This window comes from Oncorhynchus gorbuscha, linkage group LG12, assembly GCF_021184085.1.
Source record: "Oncorhynchus gorbuscha isolate QuinsamMale2020 ecotype Even-year linkage group LG12, OgorEven_v1.0, whole genome shotgun sequence".
NCBI lineage: Eukaryota > Metazoa > Chordata > Actinopteri > Salmoniformes > Salmonidae > Oncorhynchus > Oncorhynchus gorbuscha.
The window spans coordinates 56,040,654-56,060,144 of record NC_060184.1 but is presented as its reverse complement, the minus strand read 5'-3'; the positions used below and the strand labels follow the sequence as shown (position 1 = coordinate 56,060,144).

The following is a 19,491-nucleotide window of genomic DNA, read 5'->3' as shown; positions in this document are numbered from 1 at the left end:
AGGGGTTGTGTTACAGTGTTAGAGCAGGGAAGTGTGTCTGTGTGTTACAGTGTTAGAGCAGGGAAGTGTGTCTGTGTGTTACAGTGTTAGAGCAGGGAAGTGTGTCTGTGTGTTACAGTGTTAGAGCAGGGAAGTGTGTCTGTGTGTTACTGTTAGAGCAGGGAAGTGTGTCTGTGTGTTACTGTACAGAGCAGGGAAGTGTGTCTGTGTGTTACTGTTAGAGCAGGGAAGTGTGTCTGTGTGTTACTGTTAGAGCAGGGAAGTGTGTCTGTGTGTTACTGTACAGAGCAGGGAAGTGTGTCTGTGTGTTACTGTTAGAGCAGGGAAGTGTGTCTGTGTGTTACTGTTAGAGCAGGGAAGTGTGTCTGTGTGTTACTGTACAGAGCAGGGAAGTGTGTCTGTGTGTTACTGTTAGAGCAGGGAAGTGTGTCTGTGTGTTACTGTTAGAGCAGGGAAGTGTGTCTGTGTGTTACTGTACAGAGCAGGGAAGTGTGTCTGTGTGTTACTGTTATAGAGCAGGGAAGTGTGTCTGTGTGTTACTGTTAGAGCAGGGAAGTGTGTCTGTGTGTTACTGTTAGAGCAGGGAAGTGTGTCTGTGTGTTACTGTACAGAGCAGGGAAGTGTGTCTGTGTGTTACTGTTAGAGCAGGGAAGTGTGTCTGTGTGTTACTGTTAGAGCAGGGAAGTGTGTCTGTGTGTTACTGTTAGAGCAGGGAAGTGTGTCTGTGTGTTACTGTACAGAGCAGGGAAGTGTGTCTGTGTGTTACTGTTAGAGCAGGGAAGTGTGTCTGTGTGTTACTGTACAGAGCAGGGAAGTGTGTCTGTGTTACTGTTGGAGCAGGGAAGTGTGTCTGTGTGTTACTGTACAGAGCAGGGAAGTGTGTCTGTGTGTTACTGTTAGAGCATGGAAGTGTGTCTGTGTGTTACTGTTAGAGCAGGGAAGTGTGTCTGTGTGTTACTGTACAGAGCAGGGAAGTGTGTCTGTGTGTTACTGTTAGAGCAGGAAAGTGTGTCTGTGTGTTACTGTTAGAGCAGGGAAGTGTGTGTGTGTTACTGTTAGAGCAGGGAAGTGTGTGTGTGTTACTGTTAGAGCAGGGAAGTGTGTGTGTGTTACTGTTAGAGCAGGGAAGTGTGTCTGTGTGTTACTGTACAGAGCAGGGAAGTGTGTCTGTGTGTTACTGTTAGAGCAGGGAAGTGTGTCTGTGTGTTACTGTACAGAGCAGGGAAGTGTGTCTGTGTGTTACTGTACAGAGCAGGGAAGTGTGTCTGTGTGTTACTGTTAGAGCAGGGAAGTGTGTCTGTGTGTTACTGTTAGAGCAGGGAAGTGTGTCTGTGTGTTACTGTTAGAGCAGGGAAGTGTGTCTGTGTGTTACTGTACAGAGCAGGGAAGTGTGTCTGTGTGTTACTGTTAGAGCAGGGAAGTGTGTCTGTGTGTTACTGTTAGAGCAGGGAAGTGTGTCTGTGTGTTACTGTTAGAGCAGGGAAGTGTGTCTGTGTGTTACTGTACAGAGCAGGGAAGTGTGTCTGTGTGTTACTGTTAGAGCAGGGAGGTGTGTCTGTGTGTTACTGTTAGAGCAGGGAAGTGTGTCTGTGTGTTACTGTACAGAGCAGGGAAGTGTGTCTGTGTGTTACTGTACAGAGCAGGGAAGTGTGTCTGTGTGTTACTGATAGAGCAGGGAAGTGTGTCTGTGTGTTACTGATAGAGCAGGGAAGTGTGTCTGTGTGTTACTGTTAGAGCAGGGAAGTGTGTCTGTGTGTTACTGATAGAGCAGGGAAGTGTGTCTGTGTGTTACTGTTAGAGAAGGGAAGTGTGTCTGTGTTACTGTTAGAGCAGGGAAGTGTGTCTGTGTGTTACTGTTAGAGCAGGGAAGTGTGTTTGTGTGTGTGGCCGGTCTGTGTGTTACTGTTAGAGCAGGGAAGTGTGTCTGTGTTACTGTTAGAGCAGGGAAGTGTGTGTGTGTTACTGTTAGAGCAGGGAAGTGTGTTTGTGTGTGTGGCCGGTCTGTGTGTTACTGTTAGAGCAGGGAAGTGTGTCTGTGTGTGTGGCCGGTCTGTGTGTTACTGTACAGTTCTGATTAACAGTCGGGTTGCCAATAGCTAGGGCCAATAGAAGGCATGCTGGTAAATCAGGAATGTTAGCTATGCATGGCAACAGTGGTCCTAATTATGATGGGGTCGAGCTAAAAAAGACTGTGGTTTTAACTCATTGTTCAGCTGGCTCCTAACCCTTGACCCTGGATGTAATCGTACTCTCTTGTATCCCCCTACCGTGACAAAGAGCTCGGATATGGAGACATTTTCCTTGCTCAGGACACACACACACACACGCACGTTTTAATGGCGTGCACTTGACCGTGACTGGATAATTGCCAGTCGCCCCTACTACTGTAAGACACACAATAACGTGTAGACGAACTGAAACCCTTCCATTCCAAGAGAACCTCCAACAGAAAAAGAAGGGGCATATCGAGCCACAGAGTAAACAGTAGAAGACACGCGCTGCCACTACACACACAACTGCCTGGAAGTTGCCAGTGTGCTCCTGCAAGCCCGTTTTCCAGCGTGATAATATCTAACAGCCGTGGTGTAGGACATTCAGCACCCAGGGGCCTTCACAAACAGGGAACTCTAAACTGCTCACTGTGCTGATGTAACATCCTGTGAAACGTTGCTGCGGTGTCTGTAAAAGAAACGGTGCAGAACTGTTGAAACAAAAAAAGAAGGGAAGTTTAATGTACGTAAAAATGGTAATGATGGTGTGTCTCATCACATACGACTGGAAGACCGGTGTTCAATCCCAGCATCCATCCTTCCCACTGTCTCTCCCACCTACCCATCTCCACTCTGGTTTCCTAACTATTTAGATCAAGTGGACAAATCCCTTTAAAAAAAGAGAAGATGTCTCCCATCTGAGCCTGGAGTTTCCAACTGCAGTAGAAGAAGCGCTGATAGACACTGTGCATATTCCAAATGGCACACTATTCCCTATAATAGTGCACTACTTTGGACCAGAGGCCTATGGCCCCGGTCAAAGGTAGTGCACTACATAGGGAATAGGGTGCCATTTAGGATGCATGCACAGTGCCATCCTGGCCCCTGCAGAACAAGCCCTCAGTATGAAGACTAACAGAGATGACAACTGGTGAATTATCTCTCCATGGCAACTCTAGATTAAGAGACTATTACCATTACACCCCAGCCCCATATGTGTGGTTTATGGCTGCCACACACAAACACACACACAAACACAAACACAAACACACACACACACAGTGCGGTTTATCACTGCAACACTTAGTGCTGGAAGTGGCCACAGAATGTGGGAGGCATTACAGAGTACCTCCTTTCAGTCATTATGTGATGGTGCTCATTACAACTCCCCGTCTGTTCAAGTCTGTGTCAGAGACACACTCGACAGGCAGGCAGGGGTAGAGGAGGATGGCTCTACTGCATGTCCTAGTGTGTGTGTGTGAAGAAGGATCTCCAGTTTCCACACACTCTGCAATATTCCCTCCCACCACAGAACAATGCCCGTACAACAAGGACAAACACCAACTCTACCAAGTTCTCCACAAATACCCTGACTAATTCTTCCTGGTTAAATAACGAGCTCAGCTGCCCGCCTGTTCACTACAGCATGTTATTTATGTCCGTCCTTTGTGAGTTGAGGTGGACCAAAGGACTGTAGAGAACCAAGTAGGATGGTTCCCGAGGAATGACGCACACTAAAAATAAGAGGAAAAACAGTAACAATGTGGGCCAACATTGTAGCAGCAACGCCTCAGGAAAAGTACAAAGTAAAACCTTTTCCCTGCACTCCCTTCTTCCACCAACAGCTGGGTTCAAATAGGCCTCTGGTCTCTCACGCTGTGTGGTGTGTCTTAGTGCCGCTACGCAGTGGTGTGTGTGGGGTGGGGTGGGGTGGGGGGGGACAGATAGACAGGCGTGTGGCCTTCAATGTCCCTCCATGAAAACCCATGTGTGAAAGGCATTATAGGAATCGTGGCTTCCGGACCAGGGATCAGACCTGCCGCGTCACGGAAGTACCTGGCTCACAGGCTGACCACATGGTCACTGTACTGACGAGGAAAAGCATATAGCTCTGGGGGGAACAAGGGATCTTTAACAGGTGGAGAGGGTTCTCCCGATGTGGCATGTGGTATCCGTATCTCACTGCTAGTCCTTCAAACCTCCGACCTCTCGCTCAGGGGAGGCTGCTGAGGGGAGGACGGCTCATATTAATGGCTGGAAAGGAGCTAATGGAATGGTATCAAACACCCGGGAACCATGGGAACCCATTCCACTCCAGCCATTACCACGAGCCCGTCCCTCCCCAATTAATGTGCCACCAACCTCCTGTGCTCTAGCTTTATGGGTAATGGCATTCCCTGTTGTGAGGGGACAGGCAGGCATCCTGGTTAAACCAGACTGAACACTGCGTTTGAAGTGAATGGTAAAAAACATTGCTCTGAGGGGAACAAGGACTATTTAACTGGAGGAGAATGTTTCATACCGACCTACAGTGTGTGGTATCTACTGTACCGGCTGTCCTTCAAACCTCATACCCTGTTGCTGAAGCCCTCCCTTATGGGTCACTGGGTTTCCTGTTGAGAAAGGAAAGGCAGGTAGCCATTGTTTTAAGCAGTATTCACTCTGGCCTAACCAGGATAGCAGGCTGTATGCAGAGAGGGAGGGAGAGAGTTAAACGTTATTTGATGATTAAAAAAGCCTTTTAGGCTGTCTGTGATGTTTGAAATATGTACTGAGAGCGTTTGAGTCCACCGTGGTGAACTCATTATAGTGTTATCTAGGGGGGGTTGGGGGCAGAAACACACTCTGGGGCTAGTGTACTCTCCATGGGCTTACTACAGTATGCTAGCTCCAGCATGTGGAAAGTGGTACTCCAACCCAAGTGTTACAGGCTTATGCAGTGGAATAGTGCTCAAGTCCCTTGGCTGAGCGACGTGGGTTTGTGTCGAGCGCTATTTGTTTTTCCCCTCCGTCTTATCCCAGAGCTCTTTAGGACTCAGGAATGTCTAGTCTGAACAGAAAACCATGCCTAATTTGTCGTCGCTTGAAAAAATGTATCGGTTTGAGAAAAAAAACATGAACGCACATCTCGATCTAGTGCTCGTCTTCCACTGCACTTACGCAAAGCGGCCTGGGCTCTCTCTGGTGCTGTGTGTACTGGACGTGTCTGGGCTCTCTCTGGTGCTGTGTGTACTGGACGTGCCTGGGCTCTCTCTGGTGCTGTGTGTACTGGACGTGTCTGGGCTCTCTCTGGTGCTGTGTGTACTGGACGTGTCTGGGCTCTCTCTGGTGCTGTGTGTACTGGACGTGTCTGGGCTCTCTCTGGTGCTGTGTGTACTGGACGTGTCTGGGCTCTCTCTGGTGCTGTGTGTACTGGACGTGTCTGGGCTCTCTCTGGTGCTGTGTGTACTGGACGTGTCTGGGCTCTCTCTGGTGCTGTGTGTACTGGACGTGCCTGGGCTCTCTCTGGTGCTGTGTGTACTGGACGTGCCTGGGCTCTCTCTGGTGCTGTGTGTACTGGACGTGCCTGGGCTCTCTCTGGTGCTGTGTGTACTGGACGTGCCTGGGCTCTCTCTGGTGCTGTGTGTACTGGACGTGTCTGGGCTCTCTCTGGTGCTGTGTGTACTGGACGTGTCTGGGCTCTCTCTGGTGCTGTGTGTACTGGACGTGTCTGGGCTCTCTCTGGTGCTGTGTGTACTGGACGTGTCTGGGCTCTCTCTGGTGCTGTGTGTACCGGACGTGTCTGGGCTCTCTCTGGTGCTGTGTGTACTGGACGTGTCTGGGCTCTCTCTGGTGCTGTGTGTACCGGACGTGTCTGGGCTCTCTCTGGTGCTGTGTGTACTGGACGTGTCTGGGCTCTCTCTGGTGCTGTGTGTACTGGACGTGTCTGGGCTGTCTCTGGTGCTGTGTGTACTGGACGTGTCTGGGCTCTCTCTGGTGCTGTGTGTACTGGACGTGTCTGGGCTCTCTCTGGTGCTGTGTGTACTGGACGTGTCTGGGCTCTCTCTGGTGCTGTGTGTACTGGACGTGTCTGGGCTCTCTCTGGTGCTGTGTGTACTGGACGTGTCTGGGCTCTCTCTGGTGCTGTGTGTACTGGACGTGTCTGGGCTCTCTCTGGTGCTGTGTGTACTGGACGTGTCTGGGCTCTCTCTGGTGCTGTGTGTACTGGACGTGTCTGGGCTCTCTCTGGTGCTGTGTGTACTGGACGTGTCTGGGCTCTCTCTGGTGCTGTGTGTACTGGACGTGTCTGGGCTCTCTCTGGTGCTGTGTGTACTGGACGTGTCTGGGCTCTCTGGTGCTGTGTGTACTGGACGGTGTCTGGGCTCTCTCTGGTGCTGTGTGTACTGGACGTGTCTGGGCTCTCTCTGGTGCTGTGTGTACTGGACGTGTCTGGGCTCTCTCTGGTGCTGTGTGTACTGGACGTGTCTGGGCTCTCTCTGGTGCTGTGTGTACTGGACGTGTCTGGGCTCTCTCTGGTGCTGTGTGTACTGGACGTGTCTGGGCTCTCTCTGGTGCTGTGTGTACTGGACGTGTCTGGGCTCTCTCTGGTGCTGTGTGTACTGGACGTGTCTGGGCTGTCTCTGGTGCTGTGTGTACTGGATGTGTCTGGGCTCTCTTAGCACAGCTAGTGAGTTGGGGGCTGGGAGTGCCAAGAACACTTTCCTGTTTTCCTCATCAATCAGCCAGCCCACTCAGACAACAGGGATGCTAGACAACAAACCCAGTGCGAGGGGAGATGCCAAAGTCCACATCCCATCTGGCACCCCATCACTATATATGGTGCACTATTTTTGACCAGGGCCGATTGGGACTCTATTACCTTTATAGTGCTGGGGTCAAAAGTAGTGCACTACATAGGGAATAGAGTGCCATTTGGGACATATACTCTCTTCTCCTACTGGTCAGAATCACAACCAAACTGGATATTATTAAGTAACGTCACCACTGTCTAGAGCACTGTTTCCTAACTCCAGTCCTCCCAACCATATGCAATGTTATTGTATCCCTGAACACCTGATTCAGCCCTGGATGAATTAAATCCGGTATGTTTGTCCGGGGTTACAACACAAATGTGTGCTGTTGGGGGTACTGGAGGACTGAAACCACTGGCCTAGACCAATCACAGCTGTCTGTCTGCGTGGCCTCTACCTGCTCAGCCAATCACACCTTTCTGTCTGCGTGGCCTCTACCTACTCAGCCAATCACACCTGTCTGTCTGCGTGGCCTCTACCTGCTCAGCCAATCACACCTGTCTGTCTGTGTGGCCTCAACCTGCTCAGCTAAGAGGTGGGCCCTGGTCAAACAGTGCACTAAATGGAGAATAAGGTGCCACTTGGAACGCAATTTGGTCTTATGTTTTGGCTATGGCTCACCCTCCAGTAGTGAACCTGCAGACAGATGAAATAAACTTGTTTTCTGGAAATTGAGAATTATTTGGGGGTTTACACAAGTCTCCATTTTTCCATAACTCTGTTTTAATTGGATTCTGGGGGTTGACAGCTTTCCCAGCTTTCCCCTGTACTATTTTGTCCTTTCCTTTCCTCTCCTCTATCCCACCCTCTCCCATCCCTCTATCCAGATGTTTGCTGAGAGGCTTCTCTCTGTGCCTCAGGATCTCTGGGATTAGGGTAGATTACGACAGCAGCAGAAATGGGACTGTGCCTACTGCCTACGCTTCCAGGTCTCCATCCAGGTATTGTGTGTCTAATCCCAGGGAACTAAGCTACAACGTGTTGATGGATCTAAGGAAAGACACGGGGCTACGTCCCAAAATAGGGAATAGGGTGCCAACATATATAGTGTACTACTTTTGACCAGAGCCTTATGGGCCCTGGTCAAAAGTAGGGCATTATATACGGAACAGGGTGCAATTTGGGATAAAACCCATGTCTTTTCTCTATTTTCTTTCTTCCATCCAGGAAAGGTAAGGAATGAGCCCAGAACGGCCACGGGTCTTAATGATCTCTTTAACTCTTCTTTAACGCTCTTCTTCTTCCTCCAGACGGAGCGGTGGTCTCAGAGGTGCTTAGGGCGTGGCACGGGGCTTATGGGAAGGCATCTCAGGACATGGTCCTCCTCCTACTTCATGAATTTTTTATTTCACCTTTATTTAACCAGGTAGGCTAGTTGAGAACAAGTTCTCATTTACAACTGCGACCTGGCCAAGATAAAGCATAGCAGTGTAAACAGACAACACAGAGTTACACATGGAGTAAACAATAAACAAGTCAATAACACAGTAGAAAAAAAGAGTCTATATTCATTGTGTGCAAAAGGCATGAGGAGGTAGGCAAATAATTACAATTTGGCAGATTAACACTGGAGTGATAGATGATCAAATGGTCATGTGCAGGTAGAGATACTGGTGTGCAAAAGAGCAGAAAAGTAAATAAATAAAAACAGTATGGGGATGATGTAGGTGAATTGGGTGGGCTATTTACCGATGGACTATGTACAGCTGCAGTGATCGGTTAGCTGCTCAGATAGCATATGTTTAAAGTTGGCGAGGGAGATAAAAAGTCTCCAACTTCAGCAATTTTTGCAATTTGTTCCAGTCACAGGCAGCAGAGAACTGGAAGGAAAGGCGGCCAAATGAGGTGTTGGCTTTAGGGATGATCAGTGAGATACACCTGAAGGAGCGCGTGCTACGGGTGGGTGTTGCCATCGTGACCAGTGAACTGAGATAAGGCGGGGCTTTACCTAGCATGGACTTTTAGATGACCTGGAGCCTGTGGGTCTGGCGACGAATATGTAGCAAGGGCCAGCCGTCTAGAGCATACACGTCGCAGTGGTGGGTGGTTTAAGGTGCTTTAGTAACAAAACGGATGGCACTGTGATAAACTGCATCCAGTTTGCTGAGTAGAGTCTTGTAAGCTATTTTGTAGATGACATCGCCGAAGTCGAGGATCGGTAGGATAGTCAGTTTTACCAGGGTAAGTTTGGCAGGGCGTGAGTGAAGGAGGCTTTGTTGCGGATTAGAAAGCCGACTCTAGATTTTATTTTAGATTGGAGATGTTTGATATGAGTCTGGAAGGAGAGTTTACAGTCTAGCCAGACACCTAGGTACTTATAGATGCCCACATATTCTAGGTCGGAACCATCCAGGGTGGTGATGCTAGTCGGGCGTGCGGGTGCAGGCAGCGAACGGTTGAAAAGCATGCATTTGGTTTTACTAGCGATTTAAGAGCAGTTGGAGGCCACGGAAGGAGTGTTGTATGGCATTGAAGCTCGTTTGGAGGTTAGATAGCACAGTGTCCAAGGAAGGGCCAGAAGTATACAGAATGGCGTCGTCTGCGTAGAGGTGGATCAGGGAATTACCCGCAGCAAGAGCAACATCATTGATATATACAGAGAAAAGAGTCGGCCCGAGAATTGAACCCTGTGGCACCCCCATAGAGACTGCCAGAAGACCGGACAACATGCCCTCCGATTTGACACACTGAACTCTGTCTGCAAAGTAGTTGGTGAACCAGGCAAGGCAGTCATTAGAAAAACTGAGGCTACTGAGTCTGCCGATAAGAATATGGTGATTGACAGAGTCGAAAGCCTTGGCCAGGTCGATGAAAATGGCTGCACAGTACTGTCTTTTATCGTTGGCGGTTATGATATTGTTTAGTACCTTGAGCGTGGCTGAGGTGCACCCTTGACCGGCTCGGAAACCAGATTGCACAGCGGAGAAGGTACGATGGGATTCGAGATGGTCAGTGATCTGTTTGTTGACTTGGCTTTCGAAGACCTTAGATAGGCAGGATGGATATAGGTCTGTAACAGTTTGGGTCCAGAGTGTCTCCCCCTTTGAAGGGGGGGATGACTGCGGCATCTTTCCAATCGTTGGGGATCTCAGGCGATATGAAAGAGAGGTTGAACAGGCTGGTAATAGGGGTTGCGACAATGGCGGCGGATAGTTTCAGAAATAGAGGGTCCAGATTGTCAAGCCCAGCTGATTTGTACGGGTCCAGGTTTTGCAGCTCTTTCAGAACATCTGCTATTTGGATTTGGGTAAAGGAGAACCTGGAGAGGCTTGGGCGAGTAGCTGCGGGGGAGGACGGAGCTGTTGGCCGAGGTTGGAGTAGCCAGGAGGAAGGCATAGCCAGCCGTTGAGAAATGCGGCAACAGTGAGAGACTTATTTCTGGAGAGAGTTATTTTTAAAATTAGTAGTTCGAACTGTTTGGGTATGGACCTGGAAAGTATGACATTACTTTGCAGGCTATCTCTGCAGTAGACTGCTAAACTCCTCCCCCTTTGGCAGTTCTATCTTGACGGAAAATGTTATAGTTGGGTATGGAAATCTCAGAATTTTTGGTGGCTTTCCTAAGCCAGGATTCAGACACGGGGCAAGGACATCAGGGTTGGCAGAATGTGCTAAAGCAGTGAGTAAAACAAACTTAGGGAGAAGGCTTCTGATGTTGACATGCATGAAACCAAGGCTTTTTCAATCACAGAAGTCAACAAATGAGGGTGCCTGGGGACATGCAGGGCCTGGGTTTACCTCCACATCACCCGCGGAACAGAGGAGGAGTAGTATGAGGGTGCGGCTAAAGGCTAGCAAAACTGGTCGCCTCGGCATTGGGGACAAAGAATAAAAGGAGCAGATTTCTGGGCATGGTAGAATATATTCACGGGATAATGCGCAGACAGGGGTATGGTGGGGTGCGGGTACAGCGGAGGTAAGCCCAGGCACTGGGTGATGATAAGAGAGGTTGTATCTCTGGACATGCTGGTTGTAATGGGTGAGGTCACCGCATGTGTGTTAGGTGGGACAAAGGAGGTATCAGAGGTATGAAGAGTGGAACTAGGGGCTCCATTGTAAACTAAAACAATGTTAACTAACCTGAACAGTAAACAAGGCATATTGACATTTGAGGGAGACATACAGCAAGGCATAAAGTAATCGCAGGTCTTGATTGGGAGAGCTAGCTAAAATAACAGGTGAGACAACAACAGCTAATCAGCTAACACAACAACAGCAGGTAAAATGGCGATAACTAGGCAGAGAGGGTCGGATTAACTACACACAGAGCCTGAGTTCGCGGCTGGGGCCGACAGATAAAAAAAAAATAGATAAACAGAATGGAGTACCGTGATTAATGAACAGTCCAGCAGGCATAAGCTATGTAGCCAAGTGATCATAGTGTCCAGGGGGCAGCAGTAGATGGAACAGGGAACCCGCCACTACGTTAGCAGGTGACAAGGCGTTTAAAGTTAGTAGCCCTCCGACGGAGGCCGGTTGAAGGCACAGCGGGAGGAGTATTCGTCGGCAGACCAAATGTGGTGGTGTGGCGGGGCGCCGTGTCGACAGAGAATCCAAGCAAGATGGCGAAAGAGGTATTGTAGAATTTAGTTTGCTGGCTGGGAGATGCTCCTGGCTCACAGCGAACTGGTGCTAGCTTCGTGGCAGTGGCGTTAGCCACTATAGCCAATCGGTAGCAGCGGTGATCCAGTGCCAAGGTCCAGAGTTTACAGCAAGGATCCGGTGGAGTATCGGGCTCTAGCCGTGTACGAGTGGGGTTCGGGTGAACAGCTGAGTAGGCCAGGAGGTGGGCCTCAGGGATAGCTTTGGTACTGGGTGCCACGGTGAGCTAGCAAGCTGCAAGCTAGCTGTGAAGAAGTAGTGGTCCAGGGATTATGGCAGGAATCCGGCGTTGTTGTGGAGAGACAGTCCGATACTAGCAGACTGGCGAGTATTATCCAGGCTAAGAACAGGGCTGGTATCTGTGCAGAAGGTAAAACCGCTAGCAGTGGCTAACAATGACTGAATAGCTAATTAGCTGGTTAGCTTCTGGAGGTTCTTGAATGTGTTCTATAATTAAAAATAATAGCGATACCGTATCACATTGGGTGAGGCAGGTTACCGGAAGGTATAATCGAATAAAAAAATCGAAAAGAGATTGAAAATAAATTGAAATCTATATACAAAAAATACGAAAAATACAAAAGTACAGGAGACACGAACAAAACACGTCTTCACTGCTACGCCATCTTGGACGCCATTAATAAGGGCATTGATGACATTGTCCCCACAGTGACTGTATGTACATATCCCAACCAAAAGTGATTTATTAAAGGCAACATCTGCACTGAGTTCAAGGAGCGGGACACTAATCCAGACACTGATAAGAAATCCCGCTACGACCTCCGACGAGAAATCAAACAGTCAAAATGTCAGTACAGGACTAAGATTGAATTCTACTCTGACGCTTGTCGGATGTGGCAAGGCTTGCACACGGTTTCCGTCCTCCTCTGGGTACATTGACTTCAATGCAAAACCTAGGAGGTGGTTCCCACTCCCTTCCATAGACTTACACAGTAATTATGATAACTTCCAGAGGACATCCTCCAACCCATCAGAGCTCTTGCAGCATGAACTCACATGTTGTCCACCCAATCAAAGGGTCAGAGAATGAATCTAGTGGAAGTAGAAGCTATAGCGAGCTAGCACTGCAGTGCATAACATGTGGTGAGTAGTTGACTCAAAGAGAGAAAGACAATAGTTGAACAATTTATTCAACAATGACAGAGTAGCAAGAGAGATATTGTTGTATTTGTTTTTCACTTAGCTTGTGAAAGCAGCTAGCTAGTTTAGCCTACTCAAACACGCGGCTCAAACCGAGAGGGATGCTATGTTAGCTAGATGGCTATGGTTATCCAATATTGGAATTCTTCCAAGTCAAGTTAAGCTTTTGGTTGTATAAACCTATTTCCTTCTAAACTTCTTGCTGACTGTACTGAATGATTGTAGCGGGTTTACTAAAGCTTTAGTTCTAGTAGCTTTGTTGACAATGATGTTACTATGGTGACAACAATGTAGGCTGTGTGCAGCAGTTAGCGGTTATGATATGAAGGTTTGTGTTGTGCACTGAAGTCCACGAGCGAAGGGAATAGGTGAGAGGAGGAGAGCGTGTAGATGTAAGAAGTAATTACACAATGATCAAAGGAGTTATGCTGGTTGGATGTGGCTGATATGAAAGTGAACTGTGTTTGATCAGGGGTGTATTCATTCTGCCGATTCTATTGAAAAACCTTTCTTAAACGGAAGCAAACCGAACGAAACAGGGATAAACGTACCTGAATTTGTCCAATAGAAACTCTTCTATGTAACTGTTGGACTAATGATTACACCCTAGATCAGCTAGATGCAGGCAAGATTGTACAAAGCGACATTGGACGTGTCAATGTCTGTTACTCAAATGTCACAAGACCTGTGCATCTACACTGTAAACTTTAATTCATAGATTAGGTTGTAGAAACCTCTTGATGGGTAGAGGAAAAGATTTTGTATCATGTAGTAGCCTAAACCTATCGATGTTACATTGATCTGAGTGAATAGAATATGAATGACAGTCATTCAATATGCTGTAATAGAAATAAGAAAAATCATCCTCCATCTTAAACGGCACTGAACGCCACTAATTACCTCGTACCCCTGCACATGGACTCAGTACTGGTAATCCGTGTATATAGCTAAGTTATCTTTACTCATTGTGTATTTATTCCTAGTGTTATTACTATTCTCTTCTTTCTCTCAGCATTGTTGGAAAGGGCACGGAAGTAAGCATTTCACTGTTAGTCTCCACCTGTTGTTTACGAAGCATGTGACAAGTCTCAAAAGGCACTCTATTCCCTATATAGTGTACTTCTTTTGACCAGAGCACTATTCTACAGTCTCTATACTATAGAGGCATCTCACAGGAATACAGTTTGCCCCAAGGACCATTCTTTGAAAATTGAGGACTCAGACGTTCCATCACTGACCGAAAAGAGGTATGGAGGCATTACAAACAGCCCAAAGAAGAACAAGACAACCCACTTCTCTGCCCCCTCTTTACCCAACTCAAGCTCCCAATTCAACCTCAATGGCATTGAAAAAGCATCTGTATTGTAGGATTTCTTAGCTATTAGGCCTGTCCAACTTTAAGTCATACAACAGCCTGAAATGTAATGCAATGTGCAACGACTGTTGAGACGCTTGTCGAGAATATATTATTATTTTAGGAGTCTTTTTTTCTCTTCAAAACATCTTTTGTTTCAGAAAACCGGTCCTTCAGTGTACTGGGACATAGAAAACAAGTTCAACTGCACTGGGACCAGCAATGGAGGTGGTTCACGTCAGAGAGGAAGAGGAGAAGTTGAGGTCGCCGACCTCATAAGGGCACTGCGACAACACGGGCTCTTATGGGCATCAAATGGCACCCTGTTCCCTATATAGTGCACTACTTTTGACTAGACCCCTATGGGCCACGGTAAAAAGTAGTGCACTATATAGGAATAGGGTGTCATTTGGAACACACCCAATGAAGTCGAAAATAGCCCAGTGTTTGAAAGGTCATCCTTATATAATTCCCTGATTGAGCTTGGCAGACACAACTCTGTCTTTATTTCTAAACTAAATGTGCACTGGATCTCCTGTGAAATCAACTGGTCTAAATGGATTAGTGTGCTGTGGAGTGTCCAGAGTCTAGACCGCCTCATGACCTCAACACAGCCTCACATAGCCTGGTGTATACACTAGGTGGATGGTGGGAGAGAGGTGTGTGTGTGTGTGGGGGGGGGTAGCAGCATTGGAGTGAAGGGGAGGGGGAGAGAAAGGAAATTGAAAGGCAGGGTTAGCGAGAGAGAGCGAGCGAGAGAGTTCCTCAGCGAGAGAGAGAGAGAGCGAGCGAGAGAGTTCCTCAGCGAGAGAGAGAGAGAGCGAGAGAGAGAGTTCCTCAGCGAGAGAGAGAGAGAGCGAGAGAGAGAGCGAGAGAGTTCCTCAGCGAGAGAGAGAGAGAGCGAGAGAGAGAGTTCCTCAGCGAGAGAGAGAGCGAGCGAGAGAGAGAGTTCCTCAGCGAGAGAGAGAGAGAGCGAGAGAGAGAGTTCCTCAGCGAGAGAGAGAGAGAGCGAGAGAGAGAGTTCCTCAGCGAGAGAGAGAGAGAGAGCGAGAGAGAGAGTTCCTCAGCGAGAGAGAGAGAGAGAGTTCGCGAGAGAGCGAGAGAGAGAGTTCCTCAGCGAGAGAGAGAGCGAGAGAGTTCCTCAGCGAGAGAGAGAGTTCCTCAGCGAGAGAGAGAGAGAGCGAGAGAGAGAGTTCCTCAGCGAGAGAGAGAGCGAGAGAGAGAGTTCCTCAGCGAGAGAGAGAGCGAGAGAGAGAGTTCCTCAGCGAGAGAGAGAGCGAGCGAGAGAGTTCCTCAGCGAGAGAGAGAGCGAGCGAGAGAGTTCCTCAGCGAGAGAGAGAGCGAGAGAGAGAGTTCCTCAGCGAGAGAGAGAGCGAGCGAGAGAGCGAGAGAGAGAGTTCCTCAGCGAGCGAGAGAGCGAGAGAGAGAGTTCCTCAGCGAGAGAGAGAGCGAGAGAGAGAGTTCCTCAGCGAGAGAGAGAGCGAGAGAGAGAGTTCCTCAGCGAGAGAGAGAGCGAGAGAGAGAGTTCCTCAGCGAGAGAGAGCGAGAGAGAGAGTTCCTCAGCGAGAGAGAGAGCGAGAGAGAGAGTTCCTCAGCGAGAGAGAGAGCGAGAGAGAGAGTTCCTCAGCGAGAGAGAGCGAGAGAGAGAGTTCCTCAGCGAGAGAGAGAGCGAGAGAGAGAGTTCCTCAGCGAGAGAGAGAGCGAGAGAGAGAGTTCCTCAGCGAGAGAGAGAGCGAGAGAGAGAGTTCCTCAGCGAGAGAGAGAGCGAGAGAGAGAGTTCCTCAGCGAGAGAGAGCGAGAGAGAGAGTTCCTCAGCGAGAGAGAGAGCGAGAGAGAGAGTTCCTCAGCGAGAGAGAGAGCGAGAGAGAGAGTTCCTCAGCGAGAGAGAGCGCGAGAGAGAGTTCCAGCAGCGAGAGAGAGAGTTCCTCAGCGAGAGAGAGAGTTCCTCAGCGAGAGAGAGAGCGAGAGAGAGAGTTCCTCAGCGAGAGAGAGAGCGAGAGAGAGAGTTCCTCAGCGAGAGAGAGAGCGAGAGAGAGAGTTCCTCAGCGAGAGAGAGAGCGAGAGAGAGAGTTCCTCAGCGAGAGAGAGAGCGAGAGAGAGAGTTCCTCAGCGAGAGAGAGAGCGAGAGAGAGAGTTCCTCAGCGAGAGAGAGAGCGAGAGAGAGAGTTCCTCAGCGAGAGAGAGAGCGAGAGAGAGAGTTCCTCAGCGAGAGAGAGAGCGAGAGAGAGAGTTCCTCAGCGAGAGAGAGAGCGAGAGAGAGAGTTCCTCAGCGAGAGAGAGAGCGAGAGAGTTCCTCAGCGAGAGAGAGAGCGAGAGAGTTCCTCAGCGAGAGAGAGAGCGAGAGAGTTCCTCAGCGAGAGAGAGAGCGAGAGAGTTCCTCAGCGAGAGAGAGAGCGAGAGAGTTCCTCAGCGAGAGAGAGAGCGAGAGAGTTCCTCAGCGAGAGAGAGAGAGTTCCTCAGCGAGAGAGAGAGAGAGAGTTCCTCAGCGAGAGAGAGAGCGAGAGAGTTCCTCAGCGAGAGAGAGAGCGAGAGAGTTCCTCAGCGAGAGAGAGAGCGAGAGAGTTCCTCAGCGAGAGAGAGAGCGAGAGAGTTCCTCAGCGAGAGAGAGAGCGAGAGAGTTCCTCAGCGAGAGAGAGAGCGAGAGAGTTCCTCAGCGAGAGAGAGAGCGAGAGAGTTCCTCAGCGAGAGAGAGAGCGAGAGAGTTCCTCAGCGAGAGAGAGAGCGAGAGAGTTCCTCAGCGAGAGAGAGAGCGAGAGAGTTCCTCAGCGAGAGAGAGAGCGAGAGAGTTCCTCAGCGAGAGAGAGAGCGAGAGAGTTCCTCAGCGAGAGAGAGAGCGAGAGAGTTCCTCAGCGAGAGAGAGAGCGAGAGAGTTCCTCAGCGAGAGAGAGCGAGAGAGAGCGAGAGAGTTCCTCAGCGAGAGAGAGAGCGAGAGAGTTCCTCAGCGAGAGAGAGCGAGAGAGTTCCTCAGCGAGAGAGAGAGCGAGAGAGTTCCTCTGCGAGAGAGAGAGCGAGAGAGTTCCTCTGCGAGAGAGAGAGCGAGAGAGTTCCTCTGCGAGAGAGAGAGCGAGAGAGTTCCTCTTCCTCTGCGAGAGAGAGAGCGAGAGAGTTCCTCTGCGAGAGAGAGAGCGAGAGAGTTCCTCTGCGAGAGAGAGAGCGAGAGAGTTCCTCTGCGAGAGAGAGAGCGAGAGAGTTCCTCTGCGAGAGAGAGAGCGAGAGAGTTCCTCTGCGAGAGAGAGAGCGAGAGAGTTCCTCTGCGAGAGAGAGAGCGAGAGAGTTCCTCTGCGAGAGAGAGAGCGAGAGAGTTCCTCTGCGAGAGAGAGCGAGAGAGTTCGAGAGAGTTCCTCTGCGAGAGAGAGAGCGAGAGAGTTCCTCTGCGAGAGAGAGCGAGAGAGTTCGAGAGAGTTCCTCTGCGAGAGAGAGAGCGAGAGAGTTCCTCTGCGAGAGAGAGAGCGAGAGAGTTCCTCTGCGAGAGAGAGAGCGAGAGAGTTCCTCTGCGAGAGAGAGAGCGAGAGAGTTCCTCTGCGAGAGAGAGAGCGAGAGAGTTCCTCTGCGAGAGAGAGAGAGAGTTCCTCTGCGAGAGAGAGTTCCTCTGCGAGAGAGAGAGCAAGAGAGTTCCTCTGCGAGAGAGAGAGCGAGAGAGTTCCTCAGCGAGAGAGAGAGCTCCTCAGCGAGAGAGAGAGAGCGAGAGAGTTCCTCAGAGAGAGAGAGAGCGAGAGAGTTCCTCAGAGAGAGCGAGAGAGTTCCTCAGAGAGAGAGAGAGCGAGAGAGTTCCTCAGAGAGAGAGAGAGCGAGAGAGTTCCTCAGAGAGAGAGGGGGGAGAGAGAGAGAGAGAGCGAGAGAGTTCCTCAGAGAGAGAGAGAGCTCCTCAGCGAGAGAGAGAGAGCGAGAGAGTTCCTCAGAGAGAGAGAGAGCGAGAGAGTTCCTCAGAGAGAGCGAGAGAGTTCCTCAGAGAGAGAGAGAGCGAGAGAGTTCCTCAGAGAGAGAGGGGGGAGAGAGAGAGAGAGAGCGAGAGAGTTCCTCAGAGAGAGAGAGAGCGAGAGCAAGAGCGAGAGGGGAGAGAGAGAGAGAGAGAGTTCCTCAGGGAAAGAAGAGGTTTGAGAGACTCAGCCAGGACACTCCGTGGTACTCTGATGGGATTATAACTTCTGATTTGTCAGGAAAGTGACAGGGGTAATAACAACACGATGAGGAAGAGTTTCTGAATTCTGCAAAGAGAATTAGAACCAGTATCCAGAGGATGGTTCCAGAACAGAACAAGTCGTAATTGCTGCTGTGAGTCCTAGCAGGACCACATCAACAACAGGAGAGAGAGAAAGAGAGACACACACACAGAGACCGAGAAAAAGGGGAAAGAAAGAGAGAAGAGGCGGCAAGCAGGACCACATCAACAGGCCTGACGGGAAGAGAATTGAATGGACCTTCAGAACAACGAATGGAAAAGAACTTGTCCCTTTAACCCGAATGAATCCATATAACAGTGGTAGGAACAGCTACTGTATGGCAGGGGGCGAGGGACAGTGGCAGGAACAGCTACTGTATGGCAGGGGGCGAGGGACAGTGGCAGGAACAGCTACTGTATGGCAGGGGGCGGGGGACAGTGGCAGGAACAGCTACTGTATGGCAGGGGGCAGGGGACAGTGGCAGGAACAGCTACTGTATGGCAGGGGGCGGGGGACAGTGGCAGGAACAGCTACTGTATGGCAGGGGGCGAGGGACAGTGACAGGAACAGCTACTGTATGGCACGGGGCGAGGGACAGTGGCAGGAACAGCTACTGTATGGCAGGGGGCGGGGGACAGTGGCAGGAACAGCTACTGTATGGCAGGGGGCGGGGGACAGTGGCAGGAACAGCTACTGTATGGCAGGGGGCGAGGGACAGTGGCAGGAACAGCTACTGTATGGCAGGGGGCGGGGGACAGTGGCAGGAACAGCTACTGTATGGCAGGGGGCGGGGGACAGTGGCAGGAACAGCTACTGTATGGCAGGGGGCGGGGGACAGTGGCAGGAACAGCTACTGTATGGCAGGGGGCGAGGGACAGTGGCAGGAACAGCTACTGTATGGCAGGGGGCGAGGGACAGTGGCAGGAACAGCTACTGTATGGCAGGGGGCGAGGGACAGTGGTAGGAAGAGCGACTGTATGACAAGGGCGAAGGACAGATCTATGAAAAGGACTGAAGGGGACATGTGATGTCTCACCTACGTGGTATCCGCTTAAATAGAAACCAGAGCCATAGAACCAACCGTTATCCTCTGGTGTCGGTGACGAGAGAGAACAGCATGGTAGCCAGAAGAGAAGAACAGGAGTTTAGACATCAGGCATCACAGATCCCAAAAAGAACTAGCAGGCCTACCCATCTACACAGAACCTGAACACACCTGAACCCAGGTGACAGCACAGCCAGGTACCACAGAGGGAAGGGAGATGGACACGAACACAGGTAGCCCCAACACTCACCACGAGACCACACTTCACCTTTCTCGCTAATCAAGATAGATTTTCAGTAATACATTTGTACATCACATATTCAAGACATCATGGATGGCCCACAGAACTATGTACATGATCTAGCCTGGTTCTGCGGTTAGCGATGTC

The 19,491-nt window shown here is 49.9% G+C and overlaps 1 protein-coding gene across 2 annotated transcripts in view; it reads right to left on the bottom strand.

Annotated features, from left to right (window-relative positions):
* Positions 1 to 19,491, bottom strand: part of mpp7a (MAGUK p55 scaffold protein 7a) — a 288,163-nt gene that overhangs the window by 48,674 nt on the left and 219,998 nt on the right. Inside the window, exon 15 of one of the 2 annotated variants that reach the window (XM_046292386.1) lies at positions 19,095 to 19,148. The exons of the other annotated variant lie outside the window; for it this stretch is intronic. Within the exon in view, the coding sequence (XP_046148342.1) occupies positions 19,095 to 19,148 (54 nt within the window). The remainder of the gene's footprint in view (positions 1 to 19,094; positions 19,149 to 19,491) is intronic. 2 annotated transcript variants of the gene reach the window in all.